The sequence below is a fragment of the Saccopteryx bilineata genome, chromosome 3, assembly GCF_036850765.1.
Source record: "Saccopteryx bilineata isolate mSacBil1 chromosome 3, mSacBil1_pri_phased_curated, whole genome shotgun sequence".
Classification (NCBI taxonomy): Eukaryota; Metazoa; Chordata; class Mammalia; order Chiroptera; family Emballonuridae; genus Saccopteryx; species Saccopteryx bilineata.
Genome location: NC_089492.1, coordinates 158,330,547 through 158,351,427, shown reverse-complemented (window position 1 = coordinate 158,351,427; position 20,881 = coordinate 158,330,547). Strand labels below are relative to the sequence as shown.

At 38.1% G+C, this 20,881-nt stretch overlaps 1 protein-coding gene across 1 annotated transcript in view; it reads left to right on the top strand.

Annotated features, from left to right (window-relative positions):
• TMEM182 (transmembrane protein 182) overlaps window positions 1-20,881 on the top strand; it is a 54,763-nt gene that overhangs the window by 20,138 nt on the left and 13,744 nt on the right. Inside the window, exon 4 of the mRNA XM_066264865.1 lies at window positions 9,386-9,523. Within this exon, the coding sequence (XP_066120962.1) occupies window positions 9,386-9,523 (138 nt within the window). The remainder of the gene's footprint in view (window positions 1-9,385; window positions 9,524-20,881) is intronic.

Below are 20,881 nucleotides of genomic sequence, written 5' to 3'. Positions count from 1 at the left end.
ATTAAAGTGACTTTTAAATATAGTTATTTTAAAATACAGTATGATAAAATTTTATAGTGTTTTTTTTCTAGTACTTAAATTTATTGCTTCAAGTCTTTGAGTGACCAAAGCTATATTCACATTAGTAAAGTATTGGTTAAGTATTGTGAAACATTTTATGGAAAGCAAAGTGTTAGCTTTTTCCAGAGCAACAACTGTTGTTATGCAATATGTAGCAGGTATTTGCAGTAACGCCTTGTTATGTTGAGTAGTTAGAAAGGGAAGTCTTCCAAAGAGGTATTCTATCACTGCAAATAAATAAATAAAAACAAATCACCCACTAGACCATGTACACAGCAAGCATGGGGATGCTATATTTGACCTTTCCAATGATTTTTCTGCTTAAAATGGGCAATGTTAGAAGGCTGGTCCTTTTGATTAGAAACTTGGAAATTTAGTTCATTATCAAAGGGAAATATTGACCATCCACTGCTGTGAATGTAATCAGAAGAATTAGCAGTTACTTTTATTATTATTATTATTATTATTATTATTACTATGAAACAAACAGAAAACCAGGGAGGTTATTTAAATGATTTGTTTTTAGAGAACACACACAAATTGTTGGAAGGTCAGTGAAAACTCAAGGCTGCTAGAAGGCATTTTGGCCACCTCTTTTTTTCAGATTGATTCCTGGAAGAGGCCACGTTAATAGAAAATGCCCAAGAAGGGTCTAGGCACTGTATTTAGTGAACACTGAATTTGAACACCAAAGATCACGTTTCCTGCTAAGCAGGAAAATGTGATTCTCAATGTGTTTGTGAATAAGCAAAGTGCGAATGTTTGTTGTGGAGTCAACGAAGCATGCTTGCCCTGTCAGATGCCAGCTGGGTTCCAGCTCCCTTGTCTGTCCCCACAGGCACTCATTTTACACCCGCTGTGCTGGTCCTCCTTGTGTGCATAGTTCACATCCCAGATTACGCAGGTCCTTATTCTGAGTCCCAAGTATTCTTCTAAGCCTAAGGCATTTGTCCTCAGGGACAGGCCATTACTCGTCTGTATAAACCTCTCACCCTAGAAACCAATGGCTACTTTCATCTTTAAACCTTTATTTACCTTCTAGAAACTTTTTTGGTCCCTTTCTTTTTTATTCCAAGTCTTTGATAATGTTTTCTTCCATTTCACTTTCCCTACAAGTAAGGCTAATTACTGTGAAGTGCTGTCAGATTTTTTTTGCTGGCTTTATCTCATAATATTTTATGCCTTAAAAAATATATTAAGAAAATAAAATTTTTACAAGAGAAAAAGAAATATGTATTTTTCTGCTTTTTATCTCTATTTTTTTTTCATTGAAAATACTCTCCCCTCCCAAAAACTACACTGCACTTTGTCAATCATTTGACTATTGATAGATTGATGCTCAATGTGAATATAAAGTCAATATTAACTTAAGTTGTTCGGTGATTTTTTTCATATAATTTATAGGGAAAGTTTCATACAATGTAGGTGAGATGTTCCAATAGGAAACAATCTACAATTCCATCATGCTCTGATTCCTGTCTTCTCTCTCACTGCTTCCTTTAACATTAAAGCTTTCACTCTCTGTGTCTTCACACTAAACTACTGCATACACCTGCTTCCCTCCTTGGTTTCCTGTGCTGTGCTTTCTACTCTCTGCCTCCATTTCCTGCATTTCTGCTCTTTCTGTTAAGAGTCACTTCTTCCTGGCCCTGAGCAGTTGGCTCAGTGGATAGAAAGTTGGCCCGGAATGCGGACATTCCAAGTGCAATCCCCAGTCAGGACGTACAAGAGACACAACCATCTATTTCTCTCCCTTTCCCTCTACCTCTTCCCTTTCTCTTCCCTTCTCACAGCCACTGGCTCAATTGGTCCGAGTGTTGACCACAGATGGGGTTGCTGGCTGATCCCAGTGAGGGTGCATACGGGAGTCTGTATCTATCTCCTCTCCTCTTACTTAAAAAAATCACTTCCTCCAAAAAGCCTTTTGTAGTATGCCAGGATTGGGTTAAATACCCTTTCTCTATACTTGTGTAATGTATGATAGATGTTTCTTCTTGCACTTGACATAGTGGATAGTCATCTGGTTGTGTATTTACTTCTCTTCTATTAGACTGTTTGATGGTGTACATTGTACTTTTTCCATGTCATGTCACCTGTTAGTGCTCACCTAGCAGAATGTATGGCACAGGTAGATTATTTTCAATCAACTGCCAATTTGAGCATCACTGGATGAAAGATTAGAATTCAACTTAATTGTTAATCATTCTTTTGTTGGGTATTTTATGATAAATAGAGGGGGAAATACCAAATCTTTTCAGTGCTGTGGAATTCCTAAACTAACTCTTCTGATACATAAACAGTAGAAACTACTTTTGGTCCTGTTCCTAGGGAGGCTCCTGGATGTGTAATTGCCATAAAACACTATGAAATTACCTAGAGAAATGTGATTTCTAGGGTATTAGAAATTTATAAAGACAAATAATTTGAATGATACAAAAATGAAGACTCAGGGACCTTGAATACTTGCAATAGAACACTTACAACTAAGAGAGCAAGATTTTGCTATAATTATTTTCAACGGTCTATAAAAAAGATTTGGATAAGCAGGTTCAACTTTAATATTAAAGAAATATATGAATAAAGTGGTTCTCAAAATGATTTTTTTTCTTACAAAGAGGGACTTGGTAAGTGAAGAAATATTTCTCTCTTCTGGCATTTTTAGAGTTGGGCATAAATACTTACAGAAACTCTTGATTCATTTTAATGCACTGGTATTCAGAGCATGGGCAGTCCTTAATGCTCTTACTTAGTACATCCATCATTTAATTCCTCACCTTCTCTCTTCTGAGGCCTACTTTCTCCTAGTAGGGATTTAAGTGGTAAAGACTCTCTAGCTATTATGATAATAAAGTCAAGACCATGAATTAATTTCTGTTTTGAATGAGTTAGCTTCATTTTGCTCCATGACTATTAAATATTCCACCAACTGTGGCTATCTACCTTGAGATTTCAGTGAGAACTGAATGATAAATTATTGATTATTCACTCATTTGCACTTTATTGAGCATCTATTACATGCCCGGCATAAAATTCTTTTGGGTTTAGACAGATGAATGAGATTGAGTCATTACCTTAAGAAATTCAAGTCAAATCTGAGCAGGTGGTGGTGCAGTGAATAGACCGTTGGACTGGGATGTGCAGGACCCAGGTTCAAGAGGTCCCCAGCTTGAACACGGGTTCATCTGGTTTGAGCAAAGCTCACCAGCTGGATCTCAAGGTCACTGACTTGAGCAAGGGGTTACTCGGTCTGCTCTAGCATCACGGCCAAGGCACATATGAGAAAGCAATCAATGAACAACTAAGGTGCCGCAACAAAAAATTGATGTTTCTCATCTCTCTCTCTCCCTGTCTGTCCCTATCTGTCCCTCTCTCTGATTCTCTCTCTGTCTCTGTCAAAAAAAAATTCAAGTCAAGAAGTGGAAGTAGCTATGTAAGGAAGGAAAGACAATACAGTGTGTTAGAACCAGTGGCTAACATGTGTTAGGAACACTGATTGAGTCTGAAGACCGGGTACTCTGCTCAGTGCTGACCTGCATTAACTCTTTTGATCCTCTTGACACTATAAGATAGGTATTATTATCATATTTTAAGGAAGGTTAAAGTGAGGCATGGATAGCTAAGTAACTCACCAAAGTTCACATACCTGGTAAGAAGTATTCTAGCTCTTGAGTACATTTTCCTACTGATTCTACTCTCTGCTGCCTTTTGGTGGCAATGAGGAGGTAGCTGAACTATGTCCCTTCAAGGAGGAAAGTATACTTGATTGGACTTCGAAGCACAAGTAAGAAGGCTGTTTATTCCACTAGGGGAAACAGTACTGCAAAAAGGCTAGAAACAAGATGATAGCATTCCTCTTAGGACATCTCAGCATAATTTCAGCATTTCTGAAGGATGATGTAAAAGGAACAAGAGGGGATTAGATGGAGCAGTAAAAATGTATTTGAAAATCACAGCAAAACATAGACATTAATGGTGTCTGAGACTGAGTACAGACAGCCCTGAGTTCAAATTTTGCCCTTGCCATTTACTGAGTGTTTAATATTTGGAATGGAACCTGTCTCTGCCTCATTTGTGAAATACATGTGAGGGGTTGCTGTGAAGGCAAAGGACAGAGTCCCTGTGAAGGCTGAAGTGCTACACAGGTATGGCACCTTCTCAATAAAATCGGGAACTCCGGGGAGACCCAAAGGTGCAATGGTTCTTGACCTGGCTGCCCCTTGCACTCTCTCAGAGGGAAATAAACAGTATGGTTGTTGTGCCCACTCCCAGAGATTCTCACTCAGATGGCCTGGTTTGCAATCCTGGTTTGAGTGTGGTGTTAAAGCCCTTCAAGTGTATCTGAGGTTGACAGAGGGAGCAGCCAGCAGTCCAGACCCTCGGAGGCAGCAGGAGTTATGGGGAGACCTAGCAGCTGGAGGTTAAAAGCTAGGTGCTCACCATGCCCAATGGGTCTGGATCTGAATAGCTTTGTAAACCCCTGTAAGGAAGGAAGTACTTTTTCCTCTGCCCTTTTAGATTCAAGTGCCTGGGGCCCTGAAGATTAGACTATAAAAAGACATATTAACGTACAAAAATTTATTATTACTTGTACATCCGGAGGACTTCATGGGAAAGTAAAGACTCAAGAAAGCAGATAGGCCTGAGGGGTTTTTTTACATGTTTTTTAACAACAGAAACCCCACAAAAAAGCTATAAACGTGGAGATGTGACAGGACAAAGGGAAAAGAAGTTTGGTTTAGGAGTGGTAAATTATGAGAAGCTGACTAAGGAATATATAGGGAAAGTAATATATGATAAGGGTTATTTTAGTAAAATTTGTTTATTTGCAGACCCAACTTGGTTTTCTGGATGGCTATAAACTCCTCTGATAGAGGAAATTTATGACAGTCCTCGCTTCTCAGATGTTTCTGCTTTTGCTTAGTTAAGGAAAACTCCTAGAAGGTTTCTTTCTTGATGTGTTGACTCTGATTTGCTATAATTATTTTTGTAGTGGATTAAAGAATTTCTTATGCTACAGTGGCATGTGTTGGATCGGCATATTCTGACCAACCTCATTTCACTCTAAGGACCTGTTTGCCTCACTGCTGTGGCCACGAGGGTGTGGTGGCTGTTGCTGCTGTCCAGCTGTGACAACCAGCAGGGCAGCGGCCACCTCTTCTGCCTCTGGTACTGGGAGGACACCTGCCCAGCACTGGCGAGCCTCCCTTCCCAGCCTTCAAAATTATAAGGTGGAGCAAATGAGATAATGACCGTGCATTTCCTCCTACACCCGGAAAACTCTACCCTCCTAAAGAAACCCCTCCTTCCCTGCTCCAGGGACTTTCCCAAGGTCACAGCCAGCAGGGAAAGTTGAAGGCTCTGCCGCTGCCCCAAGGCACCTCCTCTGTCTCAGTTACTGCTTTCACTGCTGGTGTTGATAGTAGGGGATAAATAAATGCCATCCTGTTTCTCCATATTATTTTCATCCCGAAAAATCAGCGGACTCTGAGGAGCACGTGACCCGACTTGGCAGGTTCACGTCATGAGCTCAGACACGGACACACTGTACAGCCTTTCCTTCTGCTTTGGTTTGGCATGACCATATTTTTAGACCTGCCCAGCTCTGCCAAGACAAGCACTGTATGGAGAGGCCTATATGAAGAGCATCTCTCATAAAGCTAAAGCAGCGTATGATCAGGCTCTCACTTGTGGTGAGGGTGCCGAGAGGGTGGTGAGTTTTATTTTGGCTTTATTTAGAACATTTTATAGCACTTCACACTGTATGTGCTTGAGGATGTGTTTAAACATAGAAATGGCTCTATGAACTAGTTTTGTGCGGTGTCTGAGGCAAGGTAGCAAGTTTTGAAAAATGAATAACAGGTTTTTCTTTAAACCACAAATACAATATTTACATTTTATATATACAAAAAATAATTTATCAAAAAACTATAAATTTGAAATTGTGATCATGTGGGTTGAATTTTTCCCCACTATACTCTCCGTGAAAGAGGGTTTATTGTATAATATTATGAAATTAAGAGATTTGTTCATATCTTAACAGAACAAACTGTTTGTTGTACAAATGAAAACCTACCAAGACAGCCTTTATTCTTGCTGAATTCACCAAAAGTTATTTCACCTCTCTCTGGACTGCTTAGCTACAGGCTCCAAGTGGATGTCATAGTAACTACCTAACTCATTTTCCTTCATCTGTCCTTGTTCCTGCCAGTTCATTCTCTCTACAGGTGCAAGACTGATATTCTGATACAAATGTGGCTATGATTGGTTTGGCTATAATTTCTGATTATTGACCTTCAAGATATCCAGAGGACTTGAATGATAAGAGTGTGGCATAAAAGGCCTTGACTACCTTTTTAGGTTCCTCATTTTCTCTTCTCCTCATCTACCTGGGTAACAGTTGTGGGGAGCTACTGTTTTTCCCCCAACCATAGAACTCATTCCTCTGATTGAAATGACCTTCTTCCTTACTTCTGTCCAATTAAATACTAGGCGGACACTAAGATCCAGCTCTTGTCCCTCCCCTTCTGCCCTGAAGTAGTGGCCTCTGTGCAACAGCCATTGGGCTCCATGATCCTCTGTTAGGGTTAGAGTGCTTTTGTGGTTTATAATTGCTTTCCCCTGGCTGGACTGAACTTATGAGGGAAAAAATGATGTCTTACTGTAGCAGTTTTTGGTGCCTGGCACCTAGAATGATATCAAGATACATTTGCTAAATTAAATGGCTTCTGGTGGTCAGCAATGTGCCCATTCACAAGCAAGCTAGCAGGGGCCTTTTCCAATATCCCTTGGAAGATACTCATTCTTCAAGTTCATTTGCTTTTTCCTCTGCCATATCCATTCTGCCAATGAGCTGGTCTAATGGATTTTTAATTTCAGATATTATAGTTTTCAACTCTAAAATTCAATTTAGTTCTTTTTTTTTTTGTAGACTCTATTTCTCTGCTAAGAATTTCTGTTCATTTCAAGAGTGTTCACCTTAGTTTATGGAAAGTGGTTCTAATAGCTGCTTTTAAAGTCTGTTTACTAATTCACACATCTGAAACTTTGAGCTGACATCTATTGATTGCTTCTTCCTCTGAGGATTGGTCAGATTTTCATGACTGCTAGTACATCAATTAATTTTGGATTGTATTTTGGACATTTTGAAGATTACACTATCAGACTCTGCATACTGTTAAAATTCTCTAGCAAATATTAATTTGTTGTTTGAACAGGTAATCAATCTATATGATCTGTTCTTCTGTGGCAGTTCAATTTTCAGTAGATTCTATGCTATTTGGGTCTGTTGGAGTACACACCACTCAAGGTTTGCTCTGGTATTTAGGTGATTTTTTTCAGCCCAAAACTGTAATTCAGTTCTTAAAGCTTTTGTTATACTTCTTTGGATATTTTCTCCTCGTGAGCAACTTGAGGAGTAACCTCATTACTTGTGTAGGTTAGAACTCAAAGTTAGAGATTCTCTTCTCCAGCTCTCTCTTGTCTATGGGATTTCCCCCACATTCTCTGGCTTCTAAGATCCATGCCTTAACCCAGTGTTTCTGTTAAGATGGTTTGGGCTTTTTTCAGAGTTTTGCTTTTCTTTGTTGTGGCACAGTTCCATGCGATTACACTGCAGTGCAAAGCCACACAACAGGGGTCAAATTCTCCTACCCAAAAGACCGACTCATCATTTAAGATAATAAATGTCCATGCCTCAACTGAGATGGCAGCACAGGTCTACCTGCTTTTAAAGTTAGCCTTGAGACAGGACTGAGAGAATAAAAAGGGAAAAGTAAACTCAGGGCTTTTCCCCATACATTGGCTTGGAGGGCTCTTTATCTTCTCTATGAGCAGAATGATGCCTTAACTAAATCTTGTGTTTTGTTTTGTTTTTTCCTACTTGCACCTTTTACAAAGTTTCCTACATGGCTTGCCTTCAGGTCAAAACCAGGGGGAGAAAAAAAGGAAAAAACTCAGAAGTCTTTGTAGCTGAGTTGATCCTATTTAAAGAAAAAAAATGTTGAATTTATTGAGGGGACTTTGGTTAATAAAATTATACAGGTTTCAGTTGCATAATTCTATCATACATCATCTGTGTGTTGCACTGTGTGTTCACCACCCCAAGTCAACTCTCCCTCCACCACCATCTCCTTAATCCATTTGTTGTTATTGTTTACTTTACTGAGTCCTCAGCCAGTTGTTGGGGATATTTGTCCAGTTTTGGTGTGATCAAGAAAGTGGCAGAATGGGCTCCTTACTCCCTGGGCTGCCTCTTGTTAATATTTTTACTCTCTGCACTTCCCATAGAAACTGTCAAGTGATAGACAATGAAGTAAATGAAGTTACTGAAAATCAGCAGCATTGGTATGTGAGGTAAATGCTGACCTTTTAGTCCTGTCTTCAAAATTGAGTTAATCATGCACAAATCCCAGTCTTCCTTCCCCATTCAACTGCAGTGACTCTTCAAATTCCCATCTTCTCATTCCTTTTTCTCTCAGATACCAATAGAGTGACATACTTTTTCTTTGCTAAGTGGGCGTGTTGAGAAAAAATATTCTTTGCTTTATTATAAAGTTTTTATATTTACATAAAAAGTATAATTTTAATTTGGTTCACTAAGCTTTCCCTTGTTTAAACCAAAAGAAATTTAGTTTAGTGTTTTAGCCTTTGGGAAATGATAAATTTGTTTAATATATTGGTGATTATACTGTTCAACATTGATCATTATTTGGTTACTATGAACATCACACTAAACCCACATCTGTTTATCACCAGTTGCATCTATTAATTTAAATAAGAGATTACTTCTCATTCTGAATCTTTTAAATAACAAATATTAATAGAAAGCAATTAACCTTAGATATATCTAATTTAAAATCTCAGTCTGATTACAAACATTTCCTTTTTTACTTTGCTTGCCATTTTTATTATAAACATTATCTTTGCAGGAAGTAATTAACAATGTTTGTAAATGTAAACTTCTTTCATATCTTTTGCACATTTTGTATGAAACATCTATATGTGACCCCATGGGTACTTACTCAAGAGAAATCTTTCTTTTAACACTGTAGTTGTTCGCACTTCTAAAATGGAATTCTGGTCAGAAAAACTGAACTCCCAAAGTATATTAAACAAGTGCATGGTGCCAGTACTGAGCATGAACTGAAGTCATCTGGTAAGGTTTTCATTTAAAAATAAGGCAAGACCCATAGCCTGGGATTCCACTTGGCAGTGCTATGGATGAAATTGGAAAACTGAAGAGAAAAGAAACTCACTGTTTACAATCTGTTGTGTTCACAATCTAAGTGTGTTTTTCTTTTCTTTTTTTTTACCCTCGGGTCTCCAGTTTACCGTGGCTTCTGGGTAGTCTTGATGCTCCTGGGAGTGGTCGCTGTGGTGACTGCGAGCTTTTTGATAATCTGTGCAGCCCCTTTTGCCAGCCATATTCTCTATAAAGCCGGAGGAAGCTCATATATTGCTGCAGGTATGTACAATGCTAAGGGTGTGCTTGCTAGCCATGGATATTTTCCTTATCATTATACTTTTCATTTATAGTTTCAAGTATCAAGCTTCTAGCAGTACAAATACAATTATATTCATGTATAATATTTCTTGAATGTTAATTATACTTCAGGCACTTTTCCAGGGACTTTGAATTTTGCATGTGCTAACACAATCACTACAACAGTTTTTGCTCATTGTATCCACATTATATGAAAGAGGACACTGGAGGGAAAATCTCTGCTCGGAGGGTCTTTTCACATCTCCTACTCTATTATTTTTCTGTATATGAAATAGGATCATAAGATGTCTCTCTGTTACATCCCATTATAGGTGAACTTTTCTGTGTGTTCTGAAAAGGATAGCCTTATGATTAATGCTAAAAACTCTCATAATTTGTTTACCTATCGGTAAAACACATTCTTCCTACATTTAGTTTCCATAATTGTGGTTCACATGAATTATCTAAATACGTTCTATTTATTATAAAATCTAAAGTTATTTAAGCCAGTTTTCTAACTTGTATTTCTAAGTCTTACTAAAATGACCATAGTACAAATAAAAATTAACTGAACAGGTGAGTCTGGTGAATTTTAAGTCTTTCCATTTCATTGGGAAGTAAAGGCCAGAACACTAACTTGCTTGAAAACATAAGCCTAAGATTATTTGTAAAGATAACAATTCTGAAAAATTAGACAAACTTCAGTTTGACTCAGACAAAATTTCACATGACTATGCTGTATTGTATCATCAGATCAGAAGGACAAAGCATTTCTGCATGGGATAGTAGTGGCAGCAAAGGGCAGGAACAGAACGAATAGCATGGACAACTTTATCACCACTGCAAACACAGCTCAAGATGTTGCCAGCATGAGTTAATGTTAATAAGTAGCTAGTTAACAAATAGTTTCTTTAAGTACACATTTTACATATTATTGTGCTTAATTCTACAGCAGAAATAAAAAGAATAATCAGATACAGATACTCGGTTTATGGAGCTAAAAAAAATGCTCTGAGAACAAGATTCCTGTTTAACTTATTTTGTCCTTTGTCTTTTATTTTAACTCTTTTCTTCTCTGGGTTTTCAAAGGTTTTTATCAAGAGCCCACATTTATACATTTGAGCTCCTATTTTTTTAAAAAAAAAAGTGTTAAAATAACATTATAAAAATTAAGATATAATTCACATACTGCAAAATTCACCATTTTAAAGTGTATAGTACAGCTCTGGCCAGGTAGCTCAGTTGGTTGAAGCATCATCCCAACACACCAAGGTTGTGGGTTTGATCCCTGGTCAGGGTGCAAACAAGAATCAACCAATGAATGCAGAAGAAGAAATCAGCGTTTCTCTCTCTTTCCCTTCTTCTCTTTCTAAAACCAATCAATCAAAAATAAAAAAATTAAGTGTACAATGTAGTGTATTTGGTATTTTACAAAGTGGCTCAAATATCATCAGTATCTTATTCAGGGGTATTTTTTATCACCTCATCCTCTCCTCTGCTGCTCCCAATGCCCAGGACTCACTGGTCTACTTTTTGTCTATATAGATTTGCTATTTCTGAATATTTCATGTAAATGGATTCACAATATGTAGCCTTTTGTGATTAGTTTCTTTCACTTGGATCTCATAGTTTATTTTTAATTTTTATTTAGAAAACTAACAGGGTGACATTGATCAATAAGAGTACATAGGTTTCAGGTAAACATTTCTATACCATTTGAACTGTTGATTATGTTGTGTATCCATCTCCCAAAGTCAAATCATTTTTCATCACCTTATATTTGTCCCTCTGTGCACCCTTCCCTGCACCCTTTCCTTCCCCTCATCCCCTTCCCCCTGGAAACCATTTCACTTTTTATGTACGTCCATGAGTCTCAGTTTTATATTCCACCTATGTGTGAAATCATAGAGTTCTTAGCTTTTTCTGATTTACTTAGTTCATTCAGTATAACGTTCTCAAGATCTACCCATATTATCACAAATGGCAGTATTTCCTCTTTTCTTATGGCTGAGTAGTATTCTATTGCATATATGTACCACATCTTCTTTTGTGTGTGTGTGATGCACAGAGAGAGAGAGAGAGACAGAGAGATGGACAGATAGGGACAGACAGGAAGGGAGAGAGATGAGAAGCATCAATTCTTTGTTGTGGCACTTTAGTTGTTCATTGATTTCTTTCTTATATGTGCCTTGATTGGGGGGGGGAGATACAGAAGAGCAAGTAATCCCTTGCTCAAGCCAGCTATCTTGGGTTCAAGCTGGTGAGTTTTGCTCAAACCAGATGAGCCCGCGCTCAAGCCAACAACCTCGGGGTTTTGAACTTGGGTCCTCTGCATCCCAGTCCTATGCTCTATCCACTGTGCTACCGCCTAGTTAGGCTACCACATTTTCTTTATCCAATACTCTACAGAGGGACACTGTGGTTGTTTTCATGTCTTGGCCACTGTGAATAATGCTGTGATGAACATAGGGGTGCATGTGTCTTTATGTACCAATCTAACCCCAAAACTTGGATCTCATAATTTATCATCTCTTTTCTTTAATTTTTAATTTCATAAGACCGAACTCCTCATGACTTAAAACTGAGCATGTTTTTTACTGTGTATTCTTTCTCCCCCAAACCATATTCTACATTCATTTTATTCAAAGGTATTTTATGCTGGTCTTCCCAGAAATAATAGCTCCCTGCTAAAATAAATAAATGTTTGTTTTTTCTCACTTCTTAATTTTGTTTTTAAATCTGTGTCAATAAAGGTAATGTGTAATATGAGTAGTTTAGCACTAACGTATCATGAGCAGCACAATTGATTTAAACTCAGACATTTTGATCTTGAGTTTGGTCTTCAGGGTGTGTGTGTGTGTGTGTGTGTGTGTGTGTGTGTTTATGTTCAGTGCCTTGGAAAAAATGTAATCATTTTATAATGTGTGAGAAATTAATATATCCAACTAGACATTTTAGGGTGTCACTTTATAAGGTATGTAAATGTTGAATCACTATATTTTACATCTGTAACTAATGTAATATTGTGTGCCAAATTATTTTAATAAAAATTTTTTTAAAAGAATTAAATTTGGACAAGAACCTTGTAGAATGATAAAGCATTTGATACATACTCATCTGCCTGTGACAAGTGAAGTTTTCTTTTTTCAGCGAATCTTTCATTGCATGTGGGTATAGGGCTGAGAACCTCCTTGTTCAACTCTTTATAGAAAAGACCCTGGGAGGTGAGAGGTGTCGAAGGTGTTCTGGGAGCCCATTCTGAAAGCCATCGGACTAGATAATTATGAAGACACTTTTCTTTAAAATTTGACTTAATTTCCTTTATGGCACAATTCTTTATTGCTTATTTCGGACTATTTGTTTCCCAGGAACAGAGAAGTATTCTGTTGAACAAGATAAAATATTACTGTTTATCTTATCAGTTCAGGCAGGAAAAATGATGTTCTCAGGAATAACTAAAGTTTACTGTCTAGTAGCAATTTCCACCATGAAACACAATCTTTTAAGCAATAATGGGGCCAAGAATTCATCCTTAAACTTGAATAATTGTTGACAGAAGACTTTTTAGAATCGTTCAATTCTCTATAATTAACATTCCCAGATAACATGAATAGGCAACTTATGTTTTTGAAGTTGAAGAAGGAAACTTAAATTTTATGCTACACAAAGGTGAGGAAAATATGAAATAAACACTAGGTTTGTTGCTCAGCCAAGTTGTGTCTGTACCACATTTAATACAGAAACATGTATATAGTCATTTACTGAGTTAAAATCATTTATAATGCTCTCTTTGGTCAGATTTTATATTTTAAAAATAAAGAGGCTTCATTCCATGAACCTAGTCTTCCAAAATTTCTTTGGTTTTTGACCTTATTCCATCATTTCTAACTGAGTTTCCCATGCTTCCCTGTGTTGACCGCTGTGCTCTAAGAGGCAGTTGGAATCAGGCGCAGCTTGGGCCACGATTGCTGTGGCTCCTTTATCAACGCCACAAACAAGATTGGGCACTCCCTCTTTATTTAGACAGATGGCCTGAAGACAGGGAAAACCAAATTCCAAATGACCATTGATGAGTGTGCACACAGAGAACAACTCTTTGGCATCAGCAAACACATTGTTTTGGGGCATTCCATGCATGGTTGGACATGCTGTGTTATTGCGGTTGCTGTAAGGCAGGGGTCTCCAAACTTTTTACACAGGGGGCCAGTTCACTGTCCCTCAAACCGTTGGAGGGCTGGACTATAAAAAAAACTATGAGCAAATCCCTACGCACACTGTACATATCTTATTTTAAAGTAAAAAAACAAAACAGGAACAAATACAATATTTAAAATAAAGAACAAGTAAATTTAAATCAACAAACTGACCAGTATTTCAATGGGAACTATGCTCCTCTCACTGACCACCAATGAAAGAGGTGCCCCTTCTGGAAGTGTGGCGGGGGCCGGATAAATGGTCTCAAGGGGCTGCATGCAGCCTGGGGGCCGTAGTTTGGGGACCCCTGCTGTAAGGGGTGGCGTCCATGGTATTTCTCTTGTTCTAGCAACAGCTCAGAACAAGGCTTGGACGGTGTGTGTGGCCACTCCCTGCACCTGGGCAGATACCTTCCAGGCAGGCTAGGCCATGTGTTCCTCAGGGAAGTTCAGTTCTGGACCAAGAGGGTGACGATTGTCAGGGCATTCCGACATATGCTAAATATGCCTTTCAGTCAGTCTTACCACACACCTCCACAATACCTAATCAATTGGTCAACTGTGTTTGCATTTGTAATGTTTTTAAATTCTGCATCTTCTGTATATTTTGTGTTCACTACCTCAAGTCAAGTATTTTTTCATCTCCATTTATTTCCCCTTTACCCTGAAATTTATTTTAATGTGGACTTCCGGATAACTCTCAGGTACAAAGGGGGTGACTCTTATCTTCTCCTAACCCTGCGATATTGGAGGTGATAGGAAATATGCAGAAATAGAGTGGGTAGGCATGGCACTACAAAGAGAGGTATGTGGAGAAAATTATTATAAAGTTGAATATTTATAATGCCTTTGCAAAGAGGCATCAATGTAGAAATTGCTATTTATCATTAAGTCTTCTAAGTGTTCAAGAAAGAATTATGACCTGATCTGGATGCTTGGAACACTGGCATTGGTGATAAGCCACAAACACTAGAAATTGTTATTTTATCAGCATATCAAGGTAGGAAGATTTTTGTCCCACAACTGAAATCATGTTTTCCTGAATGGCAAACTGGAATTATACTTTTCTGCTGAATGTAGAGCTTAACAGAGTCTCATCTGGAAAGAGGTGCCTGAACTTAGGCTGAATCCCTTGCTTCAAGTTGGTGAGGCTGCCTAAACATCTTGTAAGTCAGGGAACACCGCAGCCCTTATTCCAGGCCCAAGGTGCATGAGTGGGAGGAAAGGAATCTGTGGTGAATCAGTCCTTTGGAATGCAGTGGAGGCAAAGTTGTGATTTGACTCAGGCCATCTGTGCCTGTAGGGTGTGTGCTCCTTGCCTGACAGCTGTTTCCCAAGCTATTGTGGGTCACCAGGGACATGATATGAGTGTGCAGGGTGAATAGTGTAGTCCTCTCCATGTGGGACAAACAGCCTGAAACACATCCTTCTATGGCTACTGCTGCTTCCTTCTGGCCTGGAGGACAGTGCTTTGTAAATGTGTAAATACATGAACCTTCTAGCAACAGAGGAAAGAAGTATGGAACACAAACAAACAAAAACAAATGATAGAAAAACAAAAGAGAAGAATCAAACTAGATACAAAACTAACAGAAAGCAATTTATAAAATGGCAGTAGGGAACCCACAAGTGTCAATAATTACACTAAATGTAAATGGATTAAACTTACCAATAAAAAGACACAGAGTAGCAGAATGGATTAAAAAAGAAAATCCAACTATATGCTGCCTACAAGAAACACATCTAAGCAACAAGGATAAAAACAAATTCAAAGTGAAAGGCTGGAAAACAATACTCCAAGCAAACAACACCCAAAAAAAAGCAGGTGTAGCAATACTCATATCTAATAATGCTGACTACAAGACAGAAAAAGTACTCAGAGACAAAAATGGTCATTTCATAATGATTAAGGGGAAGTTGAATCAAGAAGACATAACAATCCTTAATATATATGCACCAAACCAAGGAGCACCAAAATATATAAGACAGCTACTTATTGACCTTAAAACAAAAACTAACAAAAATACAATCATACTTGGAGACCTCAATACACCACTGACGGCTCTAGATCGGTCATCCAAACAGAGAAACAATAAAGATATAGTGGCCTTAAACGAAATACTAGAACACCTGGATATGATAGACATCTACAGGACACTTCATCCCAAAGCGACAGAGTATACATTTTTCTCTAGTGTACATGGAACATTCTCAAGAATTGACCATATGTTGGGCCACAAAGACAATATCAGCAAATTTAGAAAAATTGAAATTGTACCAAGCATATTTTCTGATCATAAAGCCTTGAAACTAGAATTCAACTGCAAAAAAGAGGGGGAAAAACCCACAAAAATGTGGAAACTAAACAACATACTTCTAAAAAATGAATGGGTCAAAGAAGAAATAAGCGCAGAGATCAAAAGATATATACAGACAAATGAAAATGAAAATACGACATATCAGAATCTCTGGGATGCAGCAAAAGCAGTAATAAGAGGAAAGTTCATATCACTTCAGGCCTATATGAACAAACAAGAGAGAGCCGAAGTAAACCACTTAACTTCACACCTTAAGGAACTAGAAAAAGAAGAACAAAGACAACCCAAAACCAGCCGAAGAAAGGAGATAATAAAAATCAGAGCAGAAATAAATGAAATACAGAACAGAAAAACTATAGAAAAAATCAATAAAACAAGGAGCTGGTTCTTTGAAAAGATCAACAAAATTGACAAACCCTTGGCAAGACTCACCAAGGAAAAAAGACACAGGACTCAAATAAATAAAATCCAAAATGAAAGAGGAGAGATCACCACAGACATCATAGAAATACAAAGAATTATTGTAGAATACTATGAAAAATTATATGCCACCAAATACAACAATCCAGAAGAAATGGATAAATTCCTAGAACAATACAACCTTCCTAGACTGAGTCATGAAGAAGCAGAAAGCCTAAACAGACCAATCAGCAGGGAGGAAATAGAAAAAACTATTAAAAATCTCCCCAAAAATAAAAGTCCAGACCCAGACGGTTATACTAGTGAATTCTATCAAACATTCAAAGAAGACTTGGTTCCTATTCTACTCAAAGTCTTCCAAAAAATTGAAGAAGAAGCAATACTTCCAAACACATTTTATGAGGCCAACATAACCCTCATACCAAAACCTGGCAAGGATGGCACAAAGAAAGAAAACTACAGACCAATATCTCTAATGAATACAGATGCTAAAATACTAAACAAAATACTAGCAAACCGAATACAACAACATATTAAAAAAATAATACATCATGATCAAGTGGGATTCATCCCAGAATCTCAAGGATGGTTCAACATACGCAAAACGGTTAATGTAATACAATATATCAACAAAACAAAGAACAAAAACCACATGATCTTATCAATAGATGCAGAAAAGGCTTTTGATAAAATACAACACAATTTTATGTTTAAGACTCTCAACAAAATGGGTATAGAAGGAAAATATCTCAACATGATAAAGGCCATATATGATAAACCATCAGCCAACATCATATTAAACGGCATAAAACTGAGGACTTTCTACCTTAAATCAGGAACAAGACAGGGTTGTCCACTCTCTCCATTCTTATTCAACGTGGTGCTAGAAGTTCTGGCCAGAGCAATCAGACAAGACAAAGAAATAAAAGGCATCCATATCGGAAAAGAAGAAGTAAAGTTATCACTTTTTGCTGATGATATGATCCTATACATCGAAAACCCGAAGGACTCCACAAAAAGATTATTAGAAACAATAAACCAATACAGTAAGGTCGCAGGATACAAAATTAACATACAAAAGTCCATAGCCTTTCTCTATGCCAACAATGAAATATTAGAAAACGAACTCAAAAAAATAATCCCCTTCACGATTGCAACAAAAAAAATAAAATACCTAGGAATAAATATAACAAAGAACGTAAAGGACCTATATAATGAAAATTACAAAGCATTGTTAAGGGAAATCGAAAAAGATACAATGAGATGGAAAAATATTCCTTGTTCTTGGATAGGAAGAATAAATATAATCAAAATGGCCATATTACCCAAAGCAATATACAAATTTAATGCAATTCCCATCAAAATCCCTATGAGATTTTTTAAAGAAATGGAACAAAAAATCATCAGATTTATATGGAACTATAAAAAACCCCGAATAGCCAAAACAATCCTAAGGAAAAAGAATGAAGCTGGGGGCATTACAATACCTGACTTTAAACTATATTATAGGGCCACGATAATCAAAACAGCATGGTATTGGCAAAAAAATAGACACTCAGACCAATGGAACAGAATAGAAAGCCCAGAAATAAAACCACATATATATGGTCAAATAATCTTTGATAAAGGGGCCAACAACACACAATGGAGAAAAGAAAACCTCTTCAACAAATGGTGTTGGGAAAACTGGAAAGCCACATGCAAAAGAATGAAACTCGACTACAGCCTGTCCCCGTGTACTAAAATTAATTCAAAATGGATCAAAGACCTAAATATAAGACCTGAAACAATAAAGTACATAGAAGAAGACATAGGTACTAAAATCATGGACCTGGGTTTTAAAGAACATTTTATGAACTTGACTCCAATGGCAAGAGAAGTGAAGGCAAAGATAAATGAATGGGACTACATCAGAATTAAAAGTTTTTGCTCAGCAAGAGAAACTGATATCAAAATAAACAGACAGCCAACTATATGGGAACTGATATTTTCAAATGACAGCTCAGATAAGGGCATAATATCCAAAATTTACAAAGAACTCATAAAACTCAACAACAAACAAACAAACAATCCAATAAAAAAATGGGAAGAGGACATGAACAGACACTTCTCCCAGGAAGAGATACAAATGGCCAACAGATATATGAAAAGATGCTCAGCTTCATTAGTTATTAGAGAAATGCAAATCAAAACTACAATGAGATACCACCTCACTCCTGTTAGATTAGCTATTATCAACAAGACGGGTAATAGCAAATGTTGGAGAGGCTGTGGAGAAAAAGGAACCCTCATTCACTGTTGGTGGGACTGTAAAGTAGTACAACCATTATGGAGGAAAGTATGGTGGTTCCTCAAAAAACTGCAAATAGAACTACCTTATGACCCAGCAATCCCTCTACTGGGTATATACCCCAAAACCTCAGAAACATTGATACGTGAAGACACATGTAGCCCCATGTTCATTGCAGCACTGTTCACAGTGGCCAAGACATGGAAACAACCAAAAAGCCCTTCAATAGAAGACTGGATAAAGAAGATGTGGCACATATACTCTATGGAATACTACTCAGCCATAAGAAATGATGACATCAGATCATTTACAGCAAAATGGTGGGATCTTGATAACATTATAAGGAGTGAAATAAGTAAATCAGAAAAAAACAAGAACTACATGATTCCATACATTGGTGGAACATAAAAATGAGACTAAGAGACATGGACAAGAGTGTGGTGGTTACCAAGGGTGGGGGGGGAGGGAGGACATGGGAGGGAGGGAGGGAGAGAGTTAGGGGGAGGGGGAGGGGCACAGAGAACTAGATAGAGGGTGACGGAGGACAATCTGACTTTGGGCGAGGGGTTTGCAACATAATTTGATGACAAAATAACCTAGACATGTTTTCTTTGAATATATGTACCCTGATTTATTAATGTCATCCCATTACCATTAATAAAAATTTATTAAAAAAAAAAAAAAAAGACATGAACCTTCATAAAAAAGTCATGTAGGAAAGGCGAATGGCTCTGAAAGGCATATAAAATTCTCATATCTCCAGCCCTGGCTGGTTGGCTCAGTGGTAGAGCATCGGCCTGGCATGCAGGAGTCCCGGGTTTGATTCCCGGCCAGGGCACACATCTGCTTCTTCACCCCTCTCCCTCTCCTTCCTCTCTGTCTCTCTCTTCCCCTCCCGCAGCTAAGGCTCCATTGGAGCAAAGTTGGCCCGGGTGCTGAGGATGGCTCCATGGCCTCTGCCTCAGGTGCTAGAATGGCCCTGGTTGCAATAGGGCAATGCCCCAGATGGGCAGAGCATCGCCTGCTGGTGGGCATGCCAGATGGATCCTGGTCGGGTGCATGAGGGAGTCTGTCTGACTGCCTCCCCGTTTCCAACTTCAGAAAAATAAAAAAATAAAATAAAATAAAATTCTCATATCTAACAGGTAATGCTGACTCAGAAGTCAATCAAATTTGTGGCTTGTTTTCCTTTCTTATTCAAAAGATTCATGAAATTTGTAGCAGCTCATCAGTAAACCACATTTATTTCTGCACAAGATAAGACAGAAAGGATGGATGCATTCCAAAAGAGACCACTCCTCACCCCATCCCCCGGCTATAGAGAAATACATCTTTCAGACCTTCATCTTCCTCTTGCCAAGAATGAGCACATGGCTCACAGGAGGTGCTCCAGGTCATGCCTAGCTCCTCACATCTCCCTCCAGATAATACAGAACATCCAGCAGTGGGAGCCAGGGAAAAGTGTGCACAGGAAACACAGGCCCAGAGCAGGAAGGGGTTAGGAAAGAACTGCTGATGGAGAGGCAGGGGTTCTAAACTTACAGGCCCACACAACTCCCTGCTCGCACCTGCTGTCTCCCTGTTGATATAGTGAAAGACCCTGGCCATAAACAGCCACTTACCCGTTTGGAAAAGGACAATAGGCCAAGATGACCAGTAGCATTTTTGCCAGAATGGCTTTTCTAAAACTTCTGTGTCTTTCTTTGTGTGCAGGAAGTAGGTTTTCCTGAGAACATCTCAAGCATAATTTCCCAGTATGAAGCAGAACATTTCCCCAAAGTCCAGGACTGAATATTTTATTCAAAGCTCTAGCTTGTTAGAGATGGGAAATGGAAAGAAAACAGTGATTAATAAAAAACTATGGGTAGTTATATATCAGCAGATATACTTCTTGTAGCAGAACTAGTGTCTCTGATTTTGTGAGCTGTAGAATAGTGGCTTGGATGTCCCTTTTGCTCAATCAAGAGGCTTTGAAATATACTAGGTCTGCTCTCTAAGCAGGACTAAGGGAGTAAGCCACTATTGTGTTTCTAAACTGCCTGCCTTGCACCCTTACTTTGTGCCTTCACTGTCATATTTGGGAATTTGTTTTGGAAAATTATTGTTTTGCATGCTGTTC